Source organism: Phodopus roborovskii, unplaced genomic scaffold (assembly GCF_943737965.1).
Source record: "Phodopus roborovskii unplaced genomic scaffold, PHOROB, whole genome shotgun sequence".
Lineage (NCBI taxonomy): Eukaryota > Metazoa > Chordata > Mammalia > Rodentia > Cricetidae > Phodopus > Phodopus roborovskii.
In genome coordinates, this window is record NW_026126549.1 from 29656743 (window position 1) to 29683054 (window position 26312).

General features: G+C 38.1%; 1 protein-coding gene across 1 annotated transcript in view; it reads right to left on the bottom strand.

The window, feature by feature from the left end:
• Positions 1 to 26312, bottom strand: part of Dcc (DCC netrin 1 receptor) — a 538940-nt gene that overhangs the window by 165325 nt on the left and 347303 nt on the right. Inside the window, exons 12-13 of the mRNA XM_051201201.1 lie at positions 21845 to 21986; positions 1538 to 1648 (exon numbers count right to left, since the gene is read on the bottom strand). Coding sequence (XP_051057158.1) covers positions 1538 to 1648; positions 21845 to 21986 — 253 coding nt within the window. The remainder of the gene's footprint in view (positions 1 to 1537; positions 1649 to 21844; positions 21987 to 26312) is intronic.

The following is a 26312-nucleotide window of genomic DNA, read 5'->3' on the forward strand; positions in this document are numbered from 1 at the left end:
TCTGCTACATGTTCAACATGAAGAGAAAAATTCTTCAACAATACTTACTCCTCAGAACATCACACCATGCTTGTCATGAAACAGATTTTTATAAACTACTCTTTGAATGGATGTTTTGGTCTGTAGGTGAAATGACACCCAAAACGCTCATTTGCCTGAACTTGATTCTTGGCTGTTTGGCAAAAAGCTTTTGGTTTTAGAGCCTTGCTGTAGGATTTCAGTCACTAGGGCTGGCCCAAGTCTTTGTCCCATTCACTCTCTGCTACCTGACTTTTGTTGCAATGTGATCAGCTCTTCTACACCCATGCCATCCTTTCTACAAGAGAATGACATCGTAGAAATCTAAGGCAGGCCCTTCTTCCCATAGGCTGCTTCATGCTGGGTAATGAGAGAGTAAACTCATACAATAACTACTTACCACATGGCAGTGATCATCACGACAGTGAATACATCATCTGCTCATTGTCTTATTGACATCTCAATTGCTTTCATTAAATCAAATCTGTACAATCATGAATAACTAATTTTACAAAGATAAGATGTAAAATACTGAGGGAAAAGAGAATTAAAAGAGTTCAAGGATATAGTGGAAATATTTGACTATATTTGAAAGAAAGAAGATTATAGGTAGATCAGAAAAGGAAAACAGAAGAGGGAGAGGAAGAGGTGCAGACATTTCTAAACTTTATTTTTACTCAGATAATTTTATTTCCAAACTTAAATACTTATCATTATTTACGTAGAAGCCTTGTATGATCAAATATTCAACAAATAGCAGAATTTCATTTTAATTAAGTTTTTCTTGGTCTTAGTTTGAACACATGACATTACATACACAAATTTTCCTTCTATATTGTATTTTATTACTTGTTTCCTTCATATTTTAGTCCAAATTATTCGTGTCATCTATGTATTTTATAAATTGAACTTTATGTCTTATTCATTTTACTCAGTTATCTTAGATTTTATTCAGCCATGACACTTTTATATCAAGAAAAATTTCTCATCCTGGAATTTCTTTGACTGCCTGTATTTAATTTATTGCTGCACACATTTTATATGAACCAGAATGTCTTAACTCATAATGTATCAAGGTAACTTTCAATTAAGCAAGTTAAGTAGGCTGTCTTTAACACAACAAACATTGTCAAAAATAAATGCTATTAGAAGCATGTCTAAAATACTTGCCTGCATTTTGAAGAAGCATTCTTAAAAGTTCAGAGAAGAGAAACAGATTGTGATTACTGTCAGACAATGCAGAAATTCTTATGAAGAAAACAATCAAGGTCAAGAGTTTAAAATACTATAATAGAAAACTACTCAAATTATGCAAAATGCATAAGCACAATAATGAAGGCAGAGTCAATGCCACTATACTATACATAAACCTTTGTGAATACTCTTTTCACAAATGGTATTTCATTTATTTATGCACCTGAAGATAGGGGTAAAACAAACATCTTAGAAATGGAGAGCATTAACTTTGCTACAGAATCAAAAGCTGAGATAACTAAGAACTAGACAAACACGGTCTTACCATCTAGGTCATTCTCTGGAGTCTCTGCTGTGTACCAGTTGGAAGGTGGTCCAGTGCCATTAACAGTCATGGCTGACACTTGGAAACTGTACTGACTCCCTTTCTCCAATCCTATGGAAGAATTTTCACCAGAAAAAAAATGTTACTGAACACTAAGAATTTCCAGCTGGGTTCCCAAAGCTTTAGAAAATTCATTTCAATAAGTTGCAGTTTTAAAATATTGTGATTGTTTTGGTAATTACTGTTATTCTGATTATATCAGGAGAAACAACATAGCAGGTATTGAAATTATATTTCATAAATTATAAATTCTTGTGTATTTTTCCAGTTTAAAGAAATGTATCATTGAACACAGCCTCAGGGTAGATGCAGAATATAAAATATGAATGATGAAGAAATAATCAAAAATAGCAAGAATCATTTTCTTCACTGTTCTGAGGAGCCCTGCCTATAAATCAAGAACCGTCAGCTAGAAAATTTATGCTCCCAGCATTCATTCAAGGTCATGGATTATATTTACATTGGATCAAGAAAGAAGAATCCAAAGTAACTGAATTTCAGCAGAAAATAAACACAGCTTTCATATTTTGAAGTGCATTTTACTTTGAATCAGATCCCACAGTAGAGAGAATTCAGGTGCATCTCAACAATAATTTGGATGTATTATATTATCCACAAAGATTATTTTAGAAATAAAAAATTACAAGTAGAGGAGAGAAGCCTCACAGATTATCATTAGCATTATGGGTTTAATTTTTTATCTAAAATCTTTTCTTTTCCACAAGTCACAATGGCATTCAATAAATTGACGAACTTTTGTAAAACAAATAACTCCTGGTTCTCTGGGTTTGTTGTTTCCTCCAAAACTCATGTTGAACTTTAATAGTCATTTTTCTAATTAGAAGAGACCAAAAATATGTGATTAAACCATGAAACATTTGTCACCATCCATGAGTTAATTCTGTTATGGCAAGGGAATAGGGTTACATCAAAAATGAGATCCTGAAAGAAAGGATGAGTTTGGCCAGATTTATCTTTTATACATTTGCTTTCACATCCACAGTCCTTCATGAGGTGACTCTCACTATATACTGCTGTTATACGCTCAGCCTTCAGAATGATGCGCCAAATCATCTGCAATTATTTATTAACCACCAAATGGGTGCAATCCCATTGTAATAGTAGAGATATATACAAATATGTTCTATGTGAAACTCAGTTATTTGTCCAATTCCTACATGTCAATACTGTTTAGAGAACCATGCATCATTTTTAAGACACTGAGACCTCTATGTAATTCCCCAGTCTTTAGATCTCATTTATTTGCAGAGCTCTTACAGAGATTATAATGTGGCCTCATTCCGTTTTCTACTTTTCTCACCAACAGTAAGAAACAGAGTACATTCTTCCATGTTATGTAGAAATTTAGCCACAGTTTTTGCTCAAAGTAAATAAATGGTGGTATCAATCATATGCACAACAATTGCTCTCTAAAGCCATCTGCAATCATGAGCCTTCTATGCCAACCGAGATTGGCTTTGGCATCCAGTTATTGAAGCACTAATCAAATGTTGCAAGACACACATCTTGTGATGGTGCTCCAGTACATATGCAGTCTTATGATATGAATACTATTTAATGATCACATCAGAAGAGGTCTTAATATCAGACCTTTGTATTTCTCTGAAGCAGAAATTCTACTCTTGGTTTCTAACTCCTGTTTGAGAGGCAAAGCCTGCATTATGATGACCTCAGGCAATTCATTTTGAAATATGTCTTTTTTTTTAAGCTCATGAAAAAGATGGACTAATTACTTATTTTTATAAGAAGATTTAACTATTGACAAAATATTTGATACTACAGGGCACAAAGCTTGTTTCACATTTTACAAAGTTTATTGACATTTTGACTTTATTTTTTTATCTTATTAAAAATACTTTTTTTCTCAAATAATATATCCTGATTTCATTTCTCCCTTCTACTTCTTCAAGTTTCTCCTCATCTATTCTCCCATTTGGATCCATTCCTTCCTGACTCACATTGGGAAACAAACAGGATTCTAAGAGATAATGAGAAAGTTAAAAAATATAATTGTTCATGTCCTCTCCCTATCTGGTTTAGCCCAGACTGAAATGTCATTTTGTAATATGAATGAAGAGTAAGAACAGAGTTATTTTTGAAAATATGAATTCTATTTTGTTCATTCATTTGATTTTGAATAAAGTGATTAAATTTCTTTTAATTTTTGATTTATATATTTTAAGTTCCAAATCTATATGAGTCAGTATCTTCCTGGTGATGTCTGAGATGGAAAGGCCAACCAAAATACTTTTTTTGAAGAGTTCCAGGCCAGTGACAGACACTGTCTCAGAAAACCAAGATATGTGGTACATGAGGAACAACACCCACAGTTGACCTCTGGTCCTTAGTGTTCGTGCACATACATGCATAGGTAACCACACACACTCATGTCTAAGCAGAAAACACACACACACACACACACACACAGTTTTTGTTTTTATTTTTGCAATTTTTCTATAATAGGCATAAACTATGGAATATCTACCAGTACAACTGTCTAGATATGCCTGTTTAAATATACATATATTTAACATTACATATTAATATTAATAAATGTATTTTTTTACTTAATTGAAGTTAAAGGAAAGCTAGTCTCTAAGTAAAAGTTACTCCTGTGTTTATATTTCTATGACATTTTATAAATCGGTTGGGAAAATTTGGCTTAATCTGTTCTAGTCATCCAGGTCTTTGAGCTGAAAAATTAATCATCACTCCTTACCATCCAACAGATTTCTCTGCATATCCCCCATCTTTCTGTCTATCCCCCATCCTTCTCCCTATCTCCATCCTTCTCTCTATTCCCCTATCCTTCTGTATATCCCTCATCCTTCTGCCTATCCCCATCCTTCTGCTTACCCCCATCCTTCTGTCTATTCCCATTCTCTACCAATTCCCACCCTTCTCTGTGCTTACACAATAACACTTTCATTGCCTCAGTTAGATATCATTTAATGATTATTTAAAAGTTCAGAACATAAGACTTGCAACAGAATTTTTCTTTCAGCATACGGCCATATGATCTTGCAAATCATGTTAGATATCCCTAGATTTTCTCATCAAGAAAATGGAAATGGGCAAAGTACAAATTGTTGCAATGACTGAATTTGAAAGCATAAGATTTCTAGCATAGATCTTACCAACAAAATTTCATAAATGATGATGGTTGTTACTCTAATGAATGGCAAATAATCTATTTAGTAGCACTGATCTTTCCTAGAATAATATAATGAAGTGAGATACACAAGAACACACCAAAGATGACATCATGGAGTGTATAAGGGGAAAAATCCTAGGAGAAAGAATATCAACAGTACAGTAAATGTTATCTCCTCCTCTGGTGGTAGACCTCCAATGTGATAGTTAATCTCTACTAAGAAAGCATTGGATGTCATGATTCTTGTGAGTTTTACAATGTTTAGTGGAACTCTAAATCACAATATCTGTCCCTTACATGTCTGTGAATCTGTGTATGAATCCAAATGCATTTAATTATAAAACTATTCTAAAATGTTGTGTATCTATCTTTAGTCATAAAATTCTATCATTAAAGCAGATTATCCCTGTCTATTATTACTCTTCAAACTGAGAATCATTAACCACTGTAATTTCTCCTATTTCTAATTTTATACACCAAATAATAAAAGATGTTACACTATACTCAAGCAGCATAGCTTCCCTTGTGTTAGCCTTGTTATAAAATTGCTATGTTGTTTCCAGTTTTTAATCTCATAAAATGCCTATGTTCATTTATTATTATCTTTCTTCTGTATTGACCATGAAATATGTGAACACTATTCAATTCAGTTCCAAACAACCTTTCCTGAAGATCATTCAGAAATTAAAAACATCATTTTAAAATTTAGTCAATATGGGTTCCACAATACCTATGTCTGCAATTTAAAGTCCTTGATAGAAGTATAAATTACTTTGTTATTGCACATGTCCCATTATCATAGTAAAACAATCATATACAACAAAACACCTGTCTAAAAAATAGAGGTTTTTAAAAAAGAAAAAAATGGTGCGTTTCTACCCTTCAATTATACCATAAAAAAAGATAACATTAAAGCATTTCCAATTTTCTCACATCTAAATCAATACATCCACACATGTCGCAGGCACTGAAAACATAGGGTCAAATCCTGCACATTTCATAACACCATGGATTTATATTGAAAATCAATGCCTCTTCTTAGTAACTATAAAGAATATCAGTTCCTAGATACATTATAGGGGAAAGCCTAAATCACAGTAAATCTTCAAGTGTCCAGGACTTGCTGGATCCTTGTGACTTTTGAAACCCTGGACCAATGGTCTAAAAATATAACAGGTGTTCCCGAGTATAAGTCATGAGGCAGGTAAGAGAAAAATCATAAGCTGTGTCATATTTGATTTACTGATCTCTGTCGTTGCATCAGTTCAAACCAAAAAGAAGGATGCCTGATATTTTGGAGGTTAACATGAGATGTAGTTACAAATATTTTTATTGTAGTATGTTTAAATTCACAAAAGTATTTAACTAATTTTTGCCACAAAGATGTAATGGTGGGGGTAGAAGCTACAATTTTGAATTCAGATTCCTTCAAGCCCTTAAAGAGGCAAAGTGACATGCACTCTAACCACCCTCCCCTCCCATTCCCCTACCCCAATTCCATATGTAGGGGAATGCCATCCAGTTGGGGTCATGTAGATTTGACAGGTCATGTGAAGTAGGGACTAGGGCTTCTCTCCTGTCTCTAGGTTAAGGCAGTTATCCCTCCATGGGGGATGTGTTCACAAGGTCCTTTTGTGCACCAGACATACATCCTGGCTCCACTGTCTGAGCCCTTAGACTGCTCAGTCTTTCTGGCTGAGACCCATATTCAGGGGGGCCTGAGTCAGTCTCATGCTGGCTTCCCAGCTATCAGTCTGGTGGCCCGTTAACTCCTCCTTGTTCAGGTAAGCTGTCTCTATGTGTTTCTGCCTCCTGGCCTTGTCCTCTCCATCTGCATCTGGGTTCTACTTCGACTCAGTGTTTATGTATGGGTGTTTGCTCCTGTTTCCAACAGACATTAGTTGAGAGCTCCATGGATAAGTTAGTTGTTGATCTCACTCTCCAGGAACGGCATTTATGGTAGCCTTTCCATGGAAGCTCAAATTGTTTTGTTTCCACAGAAAATGAAAAGCTGTGGATTCCTTCCAGACTAATGTAGTTTGATCAAGCCAGACTGCCTGAAACACAGTACCAGGTGATTCTATATTCAAAACAGCTGGACAAAGCAGCCTTACAGACTACAACCATGATTTCTGCATCTTCTTAGAATCCCCCATGACAGAGCCCCCTACCAACAGGAAGTAGTTTGGAAAGAACGACACCCAAATTCCCAAATATTGTCTATAAATGTTTGTTTTCATTTAAATGGACTTGGTTATATAAAATAAATATATATATTTTAAAAAGAGGCAAAGTGACCATTACAACCAATTCCCAATAATGAGCTAATTAATTCATGTCCTGGAATATTAGTGGAATAAGCTGGACTATTAATGGGTGACTCCTTCCTGATAAGATGCTCACATCATCTTATAGAGTTCTGAGAAACATAAATGCAAAACTGCATTATTTATCACTGAATGAGCAAATTTTATTGGAGGATGCAATTTAAAATGATTGTGCTTGAGGGGAAAAATAACACGGATCTGTAATGGTATGAAGAGTGTTCTTCCCAAGTTCATATGTAAGAGGAAATATTAGCATCAAACCACACTTGCCAATAGGTCGTTATGGACATAATCAATGAAAGATCTCAAGATGAGGTAATTCTGGATTTAAAGTGAGCACAATGCAACAATGCAAGTAAATAATATTTAAATCTTTAACATGATACTTATTTGATATTTTTATTCTATATGACTTTCAATAAATACAAATTATTCTGTGATATATCTCTGATTTTAAAGGCTTATTGACTGAAGTTATTTTAATTTTAAATACTATTTTCTGTGAAGGTAATACTCTAATGAACTTTTATTTTGTTTAAAGTATTGTAAAGATGGAATTATAAGGAAGGATAAGTCCTAAAATTTGGAAAACTTTATCTGTATTCCATATCTGTTTTAAAATGTTTGCATACGATGAGATTGGACACATTCAGGGTGGTATGGCTTAACCTAGAGGCAGGAGGGAGGGCCTAATCCCTATTCCAAAAGACTTGACAGATTTTGTTGACCTCTCCAGGAAGGAATCACCCTCTCTGTGGAGTAGGAGGAGAATGGGATGGGAGAGTGGTTGGGGGACATGGGAATGTTGGAGAGAGGGAGTGAAGGAGTGAGGGAGGGAAAGGAACTGGGATCGATATGTAAAATAAGAAAAATAAATAAATAAAAATAAAAAATGAATGCATACAACTCATATATGCTTATCTGCCTGTCAATATAACATATACACATTTTTTTCCATGAACGTTGTAGTATGTTATGGCCTAAGACAGTATATGAAAGTGCATATTACTCATGTATTTTCTGAATACTGCCACTTATATGTATTGTTATTTTAATCAAAACATTAATCACCAATTTCATGTCTATTTCTTTATTTGCAAATGAGATTGATCTTTTATCATGTCTTTTAGCAGTTTACCATGCTTTGAACTGAATTTCCAGTCCATAGAATGTCTGTTTTATGCTCATTCTTTATTTCATACTCAACATTTATTTCATAATTTTAATGTGTTTATATGAGGAAGAATTCTAATGACAAGAAAGGGTCAAGGACCCAAATCTCTCTATTCTATGAAATATAGACTTCAAATGAACTATCCTTATAAGTCTTTATATATATAATCAAAATTTTATAATATTAAAATATTTTCAGCAAGAATTATGAAAATTATTATCTTTTCTCAAAATAACCACATATCATTTTAGGTGTTCTAATAAGCACACAGACCTTACTTTAACACAAAATATTTTTATCTCTCACATTATTTCTTAATGGATGGATAAAATACATCACAGCTTGAGAATTTTTTTAAGCTTGATTTTTAAAAGCTTTATAAATAGTGTGTTAGCATGTCATAACTGGATTTTAAATTCATTATCTACCTAGAGTTTTGTTCAGTTTTAAAATAGGCAGTGTCATGTTCTATAATCTATCTTGGTAACATTCTAACAACTATCAAAGGATTGTACAGACAAAATTCCCATGGGAACAAACTATAGTATTATGAAGTCAATGAATATAAGCTAGGGAATTGACAAACAATGTGTGTATTTGTGTGTGTGTGTGTGTGTGTGTGTGTGTGTGTGTGTGGGTGGGTTGTGTACATGTGTGATATAATAAAAAATAAACATTTGGAGGATAACTATACAGATGAATTGGAAAAATAAGTGATTAATTTCCCTACTGTGAATGATATTTTATTCACTAGACACACATAGATTTCCATTGAAAATAAATGACTCTACTTCCTTACTTGCTACAAAGAGCATCAGTTTTCATTTGCCTCTAATCACACAATCATGGGCTATGATGCCGTGAAGGTTTATCTTCATTGTCAGCTACACTTGATTTAATTTAAAGTTACTTGGAGTCCTTCCTCTGAGAAATCCACAGCAGTTTCAGAGAGGTTTAACAGAGGCACAAAGAGCCACGCTCAATATAAGTCCACGTGGGCTGGAGTCTCAAATTAAATGAGCTGAATGCTAGCATCCATGTGTCTCAGCTTCCTGACTGTGCACACTCTGTGACCATTCTCTCCTGTTTCTACTACCACAAATTCTCCTTCACAATGGACTGTACCTTGAAAATAGAGTGTTAATAAACTCTTATTTCCTTCAATTACTTTTGTCAAGTATTTTAACACAGCAATGAGAAAGGTAACTGATATATAAATTTGGTCCCTATTAATTGGAAGATGATGTGATAAACTGGTCATGTAGGATATGGGCATTTGGAATAGGTTTGTGGGAGGGATGTAGAAAATTTTAAAGCTCGAGAATAGCACTTAAAGCAATTCTGGCAAGAGTGTGGAAATATCAAACTCTCAAAAAGGCATTTCTGCCAACAAAGAAACAGAGAGCAATGTTTGTGCTTGGTGCTTATGAAGTTTCAGAAGGGAATAAAGACTTTATTGGCAGCGAGGCTAAATGTCTTTCATGTTATATTCTGCCAAAAATATGTGTTTTTTCTGTCCATGTCCTGAAAAAAATAAAATAAAATGAGACCAAATTTAAAGGAAAGCGATTAGATAGTTCGCTATATTAAGAATATATTATCTATGCTGGAAACCTGTTGGAAATATAAATAGTAATTGTTAAAGAGATTGATACCACCAAAAAGGAACCTGCTCTTATGCATTTGCAAATTATTAAAGGTGTCTTGAGGCAACTCATCAGGGATTCTATGCTGTAACAGTGCAAGTTCAATGAATGACAGTATGGATTAAGAATTACACTAAAAAGTGTTCCATGATCAAAACAAAAACTTCCGGGAGTTCAGTCGCTAAAATAAATAGAGGCTACTGTAGTCACTGCAGAAGTCATTCAGAAAATATCTGCAGTTGGTAGCAGGTATTTCCTGTAGCCTGGTTTTCCAGGCATACCAAATGAAAGAGACAGGGAGTATAATACAGAGGCTATAACCAAGTTTCTGGAAAGTTGCTGAGGCAATGAGAAGCAGGGTTAGATTCTCTGTAAGAAAGCTTGAGCTAAATCCTGGCCCCTGCCAAAGAAAGAGGTCTCAGCTGGAGAGCTCCAGTTTCCAGTGAGATCCCACTACCCTGCAAAACCTTCTCAAGTTCCAGCTCAGCCCTTGTCCTCTTCCACCGGCTATTGGCCAGAGGTGAGTCTAGGCCCAATCGGGCTGCCTGTCCCCTACAACTTCTTTTACCCCCCTCCCCCGCCTGAACTCCCTGGGTTGGCCCCTGATCCTGCTGCTCCTGTCTCCAGTCCCCATCAAGAGCACCCTTGGAGCTCTGATACACCCCCCCATCCCCACCACCAGCCTACCCTCCCTACCCTGTGCCCTACCCCCCCCCCATGGTCCTGCCACTCTGGTTGAGCACTGGGACAGAGGGTGGAGCCAACAGTCCACACTACTTCAGAGACTTCTCAGAGCAACTCTGAACAAAGGAGACCTGACTATCCACGCGTGACCACCCCTAATTTCCACCTGCTTGGTCTCTGACCCCGCCTCCAGTCCTCTGCTGGAGTCCCGGGCCCCTCCCAGAGATCTGCCTACCTCTGCAGGTCCACTTGGAGTTCCTGTGGGCAAGATCCTTGACCCCCAAATCCTGGCCTCTGCCAAAGAACGAGGTCTCAGCTGGAGAGCACCAGTTTCCAGTGAGATCCCACTACCCTGCAAAACCTTATCAAGTTCCAGATCAGCCCTTGTCCTCTTCCGCCGGCTATTGGCCAGAGCTATTGGCCAGAGGTCCACTGTGAGCACCTGCTGGCAATTTCTTCTGGATCCTCATCTTTGACCCCATCCCTGGATCCCTGTCTGCGGAGAAACCTCCTAGAGAGCTTGGACCACACAGAGCTACAGATATTGAATCTCAGACCCACATAACCAATCGGGGAAGTACCATAGAGGGGGGGAGACACCACCAACACCTACAGGAAGAAGCTACGGGAAGAAGGCAATACAAGAGAACACCTAACAACAGAAAGACAAACATGACACCACCAGAATCTAGGGAATCTACGCCAACTAGAATGGAACACAACAACAAAGCAGAGGAAGCAGAAGGGTATGACTTAAAAATTACCATCATAAAAATGATAGAGGTCCTCAAAGAAGATGTGAGAAAATCCCTTAAAGAAATGGAGGAAAAAACAAACAAAAAAGTGGAAGAAATGAACAAATTCCTTAAGGAAAGTACAGAAAGCCAAGAAAAAAAACAATTAACCAGGTGAAGGAAACGGTTCAAGACTTGAAAACTGAAATTGAGAAAATAAAGGCAACACAAATGGAAGGAATGCTGGAAATTGAAAAGCTGGGCAAAAAATCGGCAACGACGGACACAAGCATAACCAATAGAATTCAAGAGATGGAAGAGAGTATCTCAGGCACAGAAGATAAACTAGAAGAAATAGATTCATCTACCAAAGAAAATCATAAATCCAACAAATCCTTAACACAAAACATCCAGGAAATGTGGGACACCATGAAAAGGCCAAACCTAAGAATAATAGGCATAGACGAAGGTGAGGAAGCCCAGCTCAAAGGTGCCGAAAACATATTCAACAAAATCATCGAGGAAAACTTTCCAAATCTGAAGAAGGACATGCCCATGAAAGTACAAAAAGCATACAGAACACCAAATAGGCTGGACCAAAGAAAAAAGACCCCTCGACATATAATAATCAAAACACCTAGCATACAGAATAAAGAAAGAATATTAAGAGCAGCAAAGGAAAAAGGACAGGTAACATATAAAGGCACGCCTATCAAAATTACACCTGACTTCTCCATGGAAACCCTCAAGGCAAGAAGGTCCTGGATATATGTTCTAAAAGTATTAAGAGAACACGGATGCAAGCCTAGGCTACTATATCCAGAAAACTCTCAATCAATATAGACGGAGATAACAAGATATTTAATGATAAAACCAGATTTTCCCAATATGTATCTACAAATCAAGCCCTACAGAAAGTATTGGAAGGAAAACTCCAACCCAAGGATGGGAACTACACCCACAAAAATGTAGGCAACAGATAATCCAACTACACCAGAAACCAAGGGTGAAGCAGAACTAATATATTCACAATACCACTGCCAACAACAAACCTAAATCAAACAAGCATCAACAATCAATGGTCCTTACTCACCCTCAACATTAATGGTCTTAACTCACCTATAAAAAGACACAGGCTAACAGAATGGATACGAAGACAGAATCCATCCTTCTGATGCATACAAGAAACACATCTAAGCTTCAAAGATAGACATTACCTCAGGGTAAAGGGTTGTGAAAAGATTTTCCAATCAAATGGAAATAAGAAGCAAGCAGGCGTAGCTATCCTAATATCTAACAAGTTAGACTTCAAACCAAAATTAGTCAAAAAAAGATGAAGACGGTCATTTCATATTCATCTCAGGAGAAATCCATCAACACAAAGTCTCAGTTCTGAACATCTATGCCCCTAATACAAAGTCACCCACATTCGTAAAAGGAGCACTACTAAAACTCAAAGCTCATATAAAACCTCACACAATTATAGTGGGAGACTTCAATACACCACTCTCAACACTAGACAGGACCACAAATCAGAAACTCAACAAAGAAACAAAAGAATTAACAGAAGTTATGTCTCAACTGGGGTTAACAGACATCTATAGAACATTCCATCCAAAGACAAAAGAATATACCTTCTTCTCTGCTCCACATGGAACCTTCTCTAAAATCGACCACATACTAGGGGACATAACAAACCTCAACAGATACAAGAGAATAGGAATAGTCCCCTGTATCTTATCGGACCACCATGCTTTAAAATTGGAATTCAACAACAACACAAATAGCAGAAAACCTGCAAACTCATGGAAACTGAACAATGTGCAATTGCACCACTCCTGGGTCAAAGAAGAAATAAAGAAAGAAATTAAAGACTTTCTAATATTCAACGAGAATGAGGATACAACATACCCCAATTCATAGGACACCTTGAAAGCAGTGCTACGAGGGAAGTTCATTGCACTAAGTGCCCATATGAAGAAAACAGAGGATAGTCACATAAGAGAATTAACAGCCCAACTGAAAACCTTAGAACAGAGAGAAGCAAATTTACCCCGCAGGAGTAGACGCCAGGAAATAATCAACTTGAGGGCTGAAATCAACAAAATAGAAACCAGGAAAACAATACAAAAAATCAATGCAACAAAGAGTTGGTTTTTTGAGAAAATCAACAAGATAGACAAACCTTTATCCAAATTAATGAAAAAGCAGAGACAGAACATGCAAATTAACAAAATCAGAAATGAAACGGGGAACATAACAACAGACACAGAGGAAATCCAGACAATTTTCAGGTCATACTTTGAAAATCTGTATTCCACAAAAATTGAAAATTCAAAGGAAATGGAAAAGTTTCTGGATAACTATCACTTACCAAAATTAAATCAAGAACAGACAAACAACTTAAATAGACCTATAACCCGCAATGAAAAAGAAGCAGTCATCAAAAGCCTTCCAACGAAAAAAAGTCCAGGGCCAGATGGATTCAGTGCAGAATTCTACCAGACATTCAAGGAAGAACTAATACCACTACTCCTCAAACTGTTCCATCAGATAGAAACAGAAGGTTCATTGCCAAACTCTTTATATGAGGCCACAATAACTTTGGTACCCAAACCTCACAAAGACACAACTAAGAAAGAAAACTACAGACCAATATCCCTGATGAACATTGATGCAAAAATACTCAATAAAATACTGGCAAACCGAATTCAAGAATACATCAGAGAAATCATCCACCATGACCAAGTAGGCTTCATACCTGGAATGCAGGGATGGTTTAACATACAAAAATCTATCAACGTGATCCACCATATAAACAAACAGAAAAAGAAAAACCATATGATTATCTCCCTAGATGTGGAAAAAGCCTTCGACAAAATTCAACACCCTTTCATAATAAAGGTATTGGAGAGGTCAGGGATAACAGGAGCATACCTAAACATAATAAGAGCAATATACAGCAAACCAACTGCCAACATCAAACTGAATGGAGAGAAACTTAAGCCAATTCCTCTAAAATCAGGACAAGACAAGGCTGTCCTCTCTCTCCATATCTCTTAATATCGTACTAGAAGTTCTAGCTAATGCTATAAGACAACAAAAGGAGATCAAGGGGATCCAAATTGGAAAGGAAGAAGTCAAACTGTCTCTATTTTCAGATGATATGATAGTTTACATAAGTGACCCAATAAACTCTACCAGGGAACTCCTACAGCTGATAAACACCTTCAGCAAACTAGCAGGATACAAGATAAACTCAAAAAAATCAGTAGCCCTATTTTTTTCAGATGAAAAAGAGGCAGAGAAAGAAATCAGAGAAACATCACCCTTTACAATAGCCACAAGCAAAATAAAGTATCTTGGTGTAACGCTTACCAAACCAGTAAAAGACCTATATTATAAGAACTTTGTGACTCTAAAGCAAGAAATTAAAGAAGATACCAGAAAATAGAAAGATCTCCCATGCTATTGGATAGGTAGGATAAACATAGTAAAAATGGCAATCTTACCAAAAGCAATCTACAGTTTCAATGCAATCCCCATTAAAATCCCACCACAATTCTTCACCGACCTTGAAAGGATAATAATCAACTTGATATGGCAAAACAAAAGACCAAGGATAGCCAAAACAACCCTATACAATAAAAGAACTTCAGGAGGCATTCCTGACTTTAAGCTCTACTACAGAACTATAGTTCTGAAAACAGCCTGGTATTGGCATAAAAATAGACAGGTAGACCAATGGAATCGATTGAAAATCCTGATATTAATCCACGCACCTATGAACACCTGATTTTCGACAAAACAGCTAAAATTATACATGGGGCGAAGACACTATCTTCAACAAATGGTGCTTGCACAATTGGATGAGGGTGTGTAGAAGGCTTCAGATAGACCCATGTCTGTTGCCATGCACAAAATCAAGTCCAAATGGATCAAAGACCTCAACATCAATCCAGCCACATTGAACCTCTTAGAAGAGAAAGTAGGAGGTACCCTTGAACAAATTGGTATAGGAGACCGCTTCTTGAACATAACTCCAGGGGCACAGACACTGAAAGAAACAATTAATGAATGGGACCTCTTCAAACTTAGAAGCTTCTGTAAGGCAAAGGACACGGTTGACAAGACCAAACGGCAGCCCAAAGACTGGGAAAAGATTTTCACCAATCCTATATCTGACAAAGGGCTGATCTCCAAAATACACAAAGAACTTGGGAAACTAGTCAACAAAACACCAAATAACCCTATTAAAAAATGGGGTACAGAACTGAAGAAAGAATTCTCAATGGAGGAAATCAAAAAGGCTGAAAGACACTTAAGAAAATGCTCCACATCCTTAGCTATCAGGGAAATGCAAATCAAAACAACTTTGAGATACCATCTTACCCCTGCCAGAATGGCTAAAATTAGAAACACCAGTGATGTCTTATGTTGGAGAGGATGTGGAGAAAGTGGAACACTCCTCCACTGCTGGTGGGAGTGCAAACTCATACAGCCATTTTGTAGATCAGTATGGCGGTTCCTCAGGAAAGTGGGAATTAGTTTACCACAGGACCCGGCAATCCCCCTCTTAGGCATATACCCAAAGGATTCACATCCATGCAACAAAGACATCTGTTCAACTATGTTCATAGCAGCACTATTTGTAATAGCAAGAACCTGGAAGCAACCTAGATGCCCCTCAATTGAAGAATGGTTAATGAACATGTGGCACATCTACACAATGGAATACTACTCTGCTGAAAAAAAAATAATGGTATCTTGAAATTCGCAAGCAAGTGGATGGTACTTGAAGAAACCATCCTGAATGAGGTAACCCAGTAACAAAAAGAGGAACACAGTATGTACTCACTCATATATGGATGTTAGACCTAGATCAAAGGATCACCAGCCTATAATTCACATCACCAGACGAACTAGGATACAAAGTGTATTCTAAGAGATTCATATAAAATCCCCCACAGAACTGGGAAGGGACAAGTCCCCCAGAGCTCAGGTGAAGTGGGGGAGGACAGCGAATGGAGAGAGAAGTAGGAGAAAATGAGAGGGAGGAGAGGAAGGCATGTGTGACCAGGAGGATTGAGCCTGGTTAGGAATGGAAGATAGGAAAGAGAGAGACAGAGACAGAGAGAGAGAACATAAAAGAGGGAGCCAATATTGGTTTGAAGATAAAATTGAACACAAAGAAAGGTCAAGAGAACTACAAGACTGCTGCCAAATAACAATTTGAGCTTCTGTGGAAAGGCTACCATAAATGCCCTTCCCGGAGAGTGAGATCAACAACTAACTTCTCCATGGAGCCCTCAACTAATGCCTGTTGAAGATAGGAGCAAACACCTATACATAAATACTGAGTCGAACTAGAACCCAGAAGCAGATGGAGAGAACAAGACCATGAGGCAGAAGTACATAGAGACAGCTTACCTGAACAAGGAGGAGCTAAGGGCCACTAGACTGATAGCTTGGAAGCCAGCATGGGACTGACTCAGGCCCCCCTGAATATGGGTCTCAGCCAGAATGACTGAGCAGTCTAAGGCACCTCAGACAGTGGAGCCAGGATGTATCCCTGGTGCACAAAAGGACTTTGCAAACATATCCCCCATGGAGGGATAACTGACTTATTCTAGAGACAGGAGAGAAGCCCTAGTCCCTACTTCACAGGACCTGTCAGATCTACATGACCCCAACTGGGTGGAATTGGGTTAGGGGGATGGGAGGGGAGGGTGTTTAGAGAGCATGTGAGAGGGCAGAGAGGGTAAAAGGGAGGGAAGGAGGGAGAGGGAACTGGGATCGACATGTAAAATAACAAATTAAAAGAAATGCTTTGACTCCAAAATTTAAGTTGAAGGACAAGTTACTGGGGAAAAGGGTTTCTATTTTTGTTTCCACAGAAAATGAAAAGATGTGGATTCCTTCCAGACTAATGTGGTTTGATCATGCCAGACCGTCTGAAACAGAGTACAAGGTGATCCTACATTCAAAACAGCTGGACAAAGCAGCCTTACAGACTAAAGCCAGGATTTCTGAATCTTCTTAGAATCCCCCCAGACAGGCCCCCCAGCGGGGGGGGGGGGGGGAGGACCAAGCCCCCAACCCAAAAATGGGATGTGTTTTGTGGGTTTGGTTAAAAAAAAAAAAAAAAACCAAAGCTTGAGCTGTGGATGAACTTCAATTGCATTAAGCTATGAAAATGAAAATCTTTGCAGTGGAGACTTGGCATGTTGCTTGTACCAGAGACATACGTTAAATGCCGAGTAAAGCTGGAGTTAAAGAAAAAAGCTGACACAAGGGGGAATCACCATGATTTTGGCTGATAGAGACGGTGGATGTATTGAGGCTATCTAAGCACAATGGAGATCAGATGATGACTCCCAGAGTTCCAAGATGCTGGCCATGGAGCTTAAGGATTTGGTGTTTGCCTTTGTCTGTTTGATTGTGCTTTAAGATGACCTTTCACCATTATGTGCCAAATACCCTTTCTTATAATAGAAATGATTGCTTTTTATTTTATTTTTTATTTTTATTTTACATATCGATCTGAGTTCACTCTCCCTCCCTCCCTCTTTTCCTTCCTCCCACCCTCATATACCCCCCTCAGTCCACATGTAGGGTGATGCCTTCCAGGAGGGGTCATCTAAATCTGTCAAGGAATTTGGAGTAGGGACTAGGCCTTCCCTCCTGCCTCTATGTTAAGGGAGTATCCCTCCATGGGGAATGTGCTCCCAAAGTCCTTTTGTGCACCAGGGATATATCCTGCTTCCACTGTCTGAGGTCCCTTAGACTGCCCAAGCCTGCTAATGAGACCCATGTTCAGGGGGTCTGAGTCAGTCCAATGCTTGATTCCCAGATATCAGTCTGGGGGCCCATTAGCTCCTCCTTGTTCAGGTCAACTGTCCCTGTGTGTTTCTGTATTCAGGACTTGTCCTCCCTCTCTGCATCTGGATTCCAGTTTGGCCAATCAATGAATGCAACCTATAGGGTATTTATCATGTTTCCTTATAACACAATGGGTAATTTCATTTTTCCATATTAGTGTTTAAGAAGTCCCATGGTAAAAGAGAAACATGTTAATACTAACACAGAGAGGGGGTGGGGGGAAGAGATAAAAGAGAAGGCTCCGTGTTATGTCATTGTTACAATAAACAAAGCAAAGAACAAATATTGATTGATTCATGTTTTCAGTGGATATTATATTTTAAGGGATGAAATCCATAATAAACAAAAGAATAAATAAGGAAGATGTATGATAGGTTAAAAGTCCATGGTAGTTTGTCAATCATTATTTGTCTTTTTTTATGTTAACTTTTTTATTTATTTTATATAACCAAGTCCATTTAAATGAAAACAAACATTTGTAGACAATATTTGGGAATTTGGGCATTGTTTTTTCCAAACTACTTCCTGCTAGTAAGGGGCTCTGTCATGGGGGATTCGAAGAAGATTCAGAAATCCTGGCTGTAGTGTATAAGGCTGCTTTGTCCAGCTGTTTTGAATGTAGGATCATCTGGTTCAGGTGGTCTGGCTTGATCAAACCACATTAGTCTGGATGGAATCCAGAGCTCATGGGTAAGATTGCTGTGCTTTATGCTGGATAAGGTTGAATGTCTGATGTCAGCAGATAGCAGAGCAGTGGGAACCTAGAGTCCTACTCTGACTCTACCTCCTGCTGTGGTATTAAACATGTGGGGGTTTCCTGGCTGTATCACCCACATCTCTATACCTCAGCCTTATCATCTATGTTTGATGACAACAGGGCCTCACATAGAAAACCATGTCTATTTTAAAACCAATTTCTTCAAGTGATTTTTGTTTATAATAAATGTTATCTGACAAATAAAAAAAAAGATTGCTGTGCTTTAGAAGAGGCTTGGCTTTGGGCCTTTGAAAAATGTTAGCATCAGTATTTTGAGGATTTTACAAGAGAACTAAATTTATTTTCTATTATTAGAAGTCCAGAAGTTGTTGGAGACCAAATATGGAAACAACATTGTTTCAAAATTATGTATTTATGTGTCAATATGGCAAGAAATGGACTTTGTATGTATTTTAGGGATATGTGTGTACAGGTGTGCCCATCCATGTGTGCATGTTGTACATGTGTGCATTTAGGCTAGCAGTTTACATGAGGAATCTTCATTGATTAATCTCTAACTTTTTTGAGAGAGAGTCTCTCAATCTATAACTTATTAATGATTTTGTTGGTTGGCCATTGAGCTCCCAAGGATCTGATTATTCTTACTCTAGCATGCCTTGTACTAGTTACAAATGGCATGCCTCCTTGCCTGGGTGCTTTTGTGTGAGTACTCCTCATTTATTCTATAATTCTTGTACACCAAGCATTTTCCTTATGAGCCAGTAGTTAAATTTGGATAATTAATCTTCACTGAGTATTAACTTCACTGGAATTTGAATCATTTAGAAGAGACATCCCTGGGAAAGCCTTTGAGGGAGTTGACAGACTATAGGCAGTCCCACCTTGATTAAGAGAGATTCAATTACAAGGACTTGGGTCCCTAACAAGAAAAACAGAAAGCGAGTGGAATATCAGCATGTAGCTCTTTCCTTCAGACTGTGGACACAATGTGAGCCTCATACTCCAAAGGAGGTCCCAAGCCTTCTTTGAATTGGTGCACTATACCAGTGGTTCTCAACCTTTCTAAAGCTGTGACCTTTTAGTACAGTTCCTCATGTTGTGGTGACCCACACAATAAAAATATTTCATTGCTGCTTCACAACTGTAATTTAGCTACTGGTATGAATCATAATGTAAATATTTGATATGCAGGACATATGATATATGACAATCCACAGAACAGATTGAGAACTACTACACTATACTCTCCCATAGCCAACCCAAACTGTTTCTTAAGCTGTTATTGTCAGACATTTTGTCACAACATTGAGAAATGTAGTGAACATGTATGCCATTGCTGTAAGGATTCAGGCATTACGCTGGCCTGCCCCTGTCACCTGGCAGAATTTACTCAGGCAGTACTCTGGTCAGCCTAGGTTTCCATGAGTACTACTGGGCAGGCAGGTGTAAAGGACCCCTGTAAAGGTCAGACCCCTGCCCACCTAGGACCTCTTTTGTTCTTTTGTTCTTTGCTTTCTTTGCTCTCTTTCCAGCTCTTCTCTCTCCCTTTGCTCTCTCACTCCTCTTCCCTCCTGTTCCTGGTGTCTCTTTGTCTCTTTCCCCTTCCTCCTCAGTCCCCTTTCTAAATAAACTTCTCATTTAAGCTCTATCTGCCTGGCATGTTATTCCCTCTGCCTAGGTCACTCTCACCTGCTATGAAACCTGCTATGCTCTCCCACGTGGTCCCTTACCTTGGGACCCCACTCACTCAGGACCACTCCCCTGCAGTTTTAACCTATAACTGTTAACAAAAGAACAATTGCTAATTTGCTCGGTATCTATTTTGATTAACTGTGGTGTGCCATTGTACTATGCTTTGTGCTCCAAGACATCGATATGGCTCAAACAATTTCTCGGCCTATAAATCGTGCTACCGCCATCACATACGTGGTGACAGACAAGGAGAGAGCTCAGGTTAGCACTTACCAAATGCTCTGATTTTCAGGAACTTGCCTTGAACTATGTAGTAGTAGTCTACCACTTAGCCAATGACAGAAATGAGAAGCTGTGCTCTCTTTATCAAAGATACTGATTGTTGGACAGAACCACTTTGTAGGATCTCCCAGAGTCATTCCATCAAGATCTGCAAGCTATGCACTTGTTCCAAAGTCATGGCCACCAAATTCAATAACATATCTCCAACTTTTTATATCTATCTCCCTGTCCCTCCCTCTTTCTCTTCTTCACTTATTCTTGTATTTCTGAGCACATACCCTCACTGGTATGACTTTAGAAGACTTTCCTCTTTATTAGGAACTTAGATTAAGATGACAGATCTATAAGAAAATAGCACCATCATTCATTTTATAAGGTTAAAAGTAGTCTTTATGAAAATTGGACCCAATTTTTCATAAACATTGACCTCCTCTGTTTTCCATGACTATTCATACAAAAATAGATTTAGTCATGTATTTACAGAAAGTACAACAGTCTCCCCCTTTACTCCCTCTTCTTCTCATTATCCACTTTCTTTTGACATTCGTGGTAAGGTGGAGGATTATAGTGAGTAAAATACAAAGCGACTTCATTGGTAGGTTTTTTTTTTTTTTGATATGTTTGTTTTCCAAGTTGTTAACTAGAAAGTTAAAAATTAGTAGGCAATAGGAGATGCTGAGTTAGCAATTCTGAGAGACCAATATAGAAAGGATTCTATGACACACTTACGAAGATGATGATGCAGGGGGAAAATGCGTAGTGAAGGTATTACAGAGCATAGAAAGTTAAAAGCATAAAGGTTATTCTTGTTCAGGCCAATAAATGTCACCTGCCAGAAAAGAAGTCGATGTTCCTTTGAAGTGAGAGTATATTTTATTCCTAAAGCATTTAATTTGTCAAAGGCTTGCCAGACTGCTCTGTGTGAACACTGACCTGTGAACAGGTACCAGAGGTTATTTGGTTCCAGTGTTTCCATCTCACCCCTGCGGGTAGTCTTTCTGTGTCGAATTTTATAGCCAGTAATAAATCCATTTTGTGTTCCTGATGGGGGAGGAAGCCAGCTTACTTTGATACTCTGTAAAATAAAAAAAAAAAATGTAAATTAAGCATCGAAGAGAGAAGGACAACTGAGCAGGGTCAAAGAAGCAACCCCAGTACAAGTGCGAATAAAATACAGAAGCAAGTATTGCAAGGCATTGCCTCCAAATTTAATCCTTCCCTATAATCTGACAGCATTCATAACTGCTTTATTTTAATAAAATGTGTAAAATTTATTTGACTGATTACATGCAATATCATGTCTCCCTTGTAAGCACCACTAAAATGATAATAAAGGATTCTAAATACTAAAAGCCACTAAAAGGCAGGAATAGGACATACAAGATGAGAGACAGCAGAAAGTTGGAGTAAATTTGGGAGCAAATGAGAAAACTAAGCCTAAGAACATTTTTAAAAAATATGTTAATGGAAACCAAGCCAATTTCCATTTAAAAATCATCTAATACTCAGGCTTTTTGCTACCTATGAAACATTAACATGGTATTAAGGCATGCTGCTGGAAAGAGAGATAACTTGGAAAGCCTGCACATGAGTTAAACTGCAGCTTATTGCATGAGTGAGCATTGATGTACTGACTGGGGTAGCTCAGAGCTCAGTGCTCAGAGTGCTTGAACACAAAGGCCACAGATTCAGACAAAAGGGACATAAGTGAGCAGAAATGGAAGGGGTTATCAGGGCCAAGATGTGAGGTGTCCATATGTTCTTTTCTCAGCCAGTACCCAGTGGGACTTAAGCTAGCTAGTAATAAAATCAAATAACCCTCCATGGCAGAAAACTAAGAACTTTGAACTAGACAAAAGGACTAGCCTGAGTCCCCAACAGTGAAGCCATAAGGTAATAAGTTCCTTCCAAGAACCAGAGTTTGCTCTTTGCAAGTTAGCATTTGGAATGTCATTTTACTATAAACTGATAATTTCATATGACTTGATATGAAGCAAAGTCTTACATACACACACACACGAAGGAAGAAAACACAGTAAGTTGACATGAAAAAAAATAATATTATACCTAAGAGAGTGCTGGAAATTATAAACTTGTTCACCAAAAATCAAGGAAAAAATGCTGGAGCCTAAATACAATGAAAAGATATGGAGACTGATATAGTAACTAAGCCTGAAAAATATGACAGTAAAAATTAGGAAGGGTGGAAAGATTGTGATGAATTGGAAAGAACACAAAACTATTCCTTATATAACTATAATCACCAACATCTAAATGTTGAGAGACTAGAAGATGACAGGGCATGTGGTAGAAAATTAGCAATAAATAAATAAATAAATGAGGAAAATAGTAAATAAAGTTACTTGGCTTCAGCTTTCCAATAAAAGCCTTTGCCCGAAAGAAGTGAAAAAATTTGGGACTATCTAAAAAAAGAACCAGAGATACTTAATAAGACAAATTAAAAAGGAGTATGGCATCAAAACAATAGCTCTGTTAAACCAGCATGAGAGGTAGCTGGGTAAAAAAGTTTGCAGAATGAAGTGTGGAGGATCTAGGTCATATAAAATAGACCCAGAAAAAAAGAATGGCACTAGCATTCTCAAAAATATTTGAAGTTTTAAAACAATGCAATTAAATGGAGAAAATTCTAGTAGAGAAATTTCATTGTAGCACTCTATACCATAAGACAAATAAGCAAAAGAAAGGTACATATTTGGGCAGTCCATGGGGCCACTGGTAGTGGTAAAGGATTTATCCCTAGTGCTTGAACTGACTTTTTGGAGCCCATTCTCTTTGGAGGGATACCTTGTTCAGCCTAGATATGGGGGGAGGGCCTTGGTCCTTCCTCAAAGCCATGTGCCAGTCTTTGTTTGACTCCCCCCCTGGGAAGACTTACCCTCTCTGAAGAGTGGATGGGGGCTGGGGTGGGAGGGGAGGTATTGGGAGCAGGAGAAACTAAGGGAATGAGAACTGGGATTGGTATATAAAATAAGAAAAGAATGTTTTAAAATGAATTTAATTAAAAAATAAATCACATATTCATTTCATACAAGTCTTCTGGAAAAATAAGATCCCAATCCAGATAATCAGAATCATAAACATGATGTCTCAGGAAGACAGGGAGGAATAAAGAGGAAAAATAGAAAATGGGATGACCATTTTATCTGGAAAGGGCAACACTGAAAGGGATGAGGTAACAATAAAGAACAGCAGGGATTCCTGGAAGAGCCAAGTGGAAATATGACATATATAATATGAGTATGATCATTATGTCACTTAGGGTGAATATATACTCCCCCAAGAGCCATGGACTATCTAACAAAAACCCCATTGCTAGGCATGGGCAACCTCCCTTCAAGGCATTAGAGGAATCCAAGACAGATCCAAAACAATACAAGCTTTTGCTGTTGTCTTTGTGTGAAGTGTAAAGACAACACACACTGTAGACACAGGACTTGGAGAAATACAGTTGGAACCACTCTGGAAACATCCTTCTTGAGAACTTGCTAGCTTTCATATGACCAGAAGGTACTATACAAGCTGCCAAAGAAGGAAGACAGTGAAAAGACTGAGGAGCCATGAATACTAGAGGAGAACCCACTACTGAAATGTTCCTACTCTAATACAATTCTCAGTTACATTCACAGTACCTGTCATATTCTCTATATAAGTGTAGTTCTTACACTCATGTCAACTTGATACACGCTAAAGTCATCTGAGAGGAGGGAACCTCAATTAAGAAAATGTCTCCATCAGATCAGGCTGTACACCAAGCTGATCCTACATTCCAAACAGCTGGACAAAATAGCCCTACAGACTACAGCTAGGATATCTGAATCTTCTTAGAATCCCCCAAGACAGCGCCCCTTACCAGCAGGAAGTAGTTTGGAAAGAACGACGCCCAAATTCCCAAATATTGTGTATAAATGTTTGTTTTCATTTAATTGGACTTTGTTATATAAAATTAAATAAAAATAAATAAATAAATAAATAAAAGATCAGGCTGTACACAAACTTGAAGGCATTTTTTTTATGCATATAGAGTATTTTTTATTTAATTTTATATAACAAAGTCCAATTAAATGAAAACAAACATTTATACACAATATTTGGGAATTTGGGCGTCGTTCTTTCCAAACCTACCCGAGGGGCGCTGTTTTGGGGGATTCGAAGAGATTCAGACACCCAAGCTGTAGTCTGCAGGGCTGTTTTGCCCAGCTGTTGGAATGTAGGATCAGCTGTACTCTGTTTCAGGCGGTCTGGTGTGATCAAACCACATTAGTCTGGAAGGAATCCACATCTTTTCATTTTCTGTGGAAACAAAAATAGAAATCCTTTTCCCCAGTAACTTGTTCTTCAACTTAAATTTTGGAGTCAAAGCGTTTTTTTTTTTTGTTTTTTGTTTTTTTTGTTTTTTTTTTTATTATTTTACATGTCGATCCCAGTTCCCTCTCCCTCCCTCCCTCCCTCCCCCCAAGCCCTCCCTCCCTCCTTCCCTCCCTTGCCCTCTCTACCCTCTCCCATGCACTCTAAACACCCTCCCCTCCCAACCCCCACCACAATACAATATGTAGGGGAATGCCATCCAGTTGGGGTCATGTAGATCTGACAGGTCCTGTGAAGTAGGGACTAGGGCTCTCTCCTATCTCTAGAATAAGGCAGTTATCCCTCCATGGGGGATATGTTTGCAAAGTCCTTTTGTGCACCAGGGATACATCCTGGCTCCACTGTCTGAGGTCTCTTAGACTGCTCAGACCTTCTGGCTGAGACCCATATTCAGGGGGTCCGAGTCAGACCCCTGTTGGCTTCCCAGCTATCAGTCTAGTGGCCCTTAGCTCCTCCTTGTTCAGGTAAGCTGTCTCTGTGTACTTCTACCGCATGGTCTTGTCCTCTCCATCTGCTTCTGGGCTTGAAGGCATTTTTAATTAGTGGTTGATGGGGGAGACTCTAGTGCATTGTGAGTGATGCTGTCCATGGGCTGGTAGTCCCAGGTTCTATAAGAAAACAGGCCGAACAAGCCATGGGGAAGCAAGCCTCTGCATCAGATATGCCATGTTTCTGCCCTGTTTGAGTTTCTTCCCTGGCTTCTTTCTCTGATGGACTATATTATGGAAGTATAAGCAAAATAAACCCTTTTGTCCCCAACCTGGTTTTGTTCAAGGTGTTTCATAACATCAATACTGACCATCAATAAGGCACTGCTCATCAAAGAAGTTTCCTTTTGAAGTGGATGGTGACCATTACAGAAACTATACTTGGTAAAACTACAGAGGCTAACTGTGGTGTTTTCAGCTAACACTTCTATGATGCTGACACCTAAAGCTCAAGAAATATGGCAAAGGAAAGGCAGAAAAACTGAAAGAGACCAAGCATGTTGTAAGATAGTGTCTTTTCTACATGA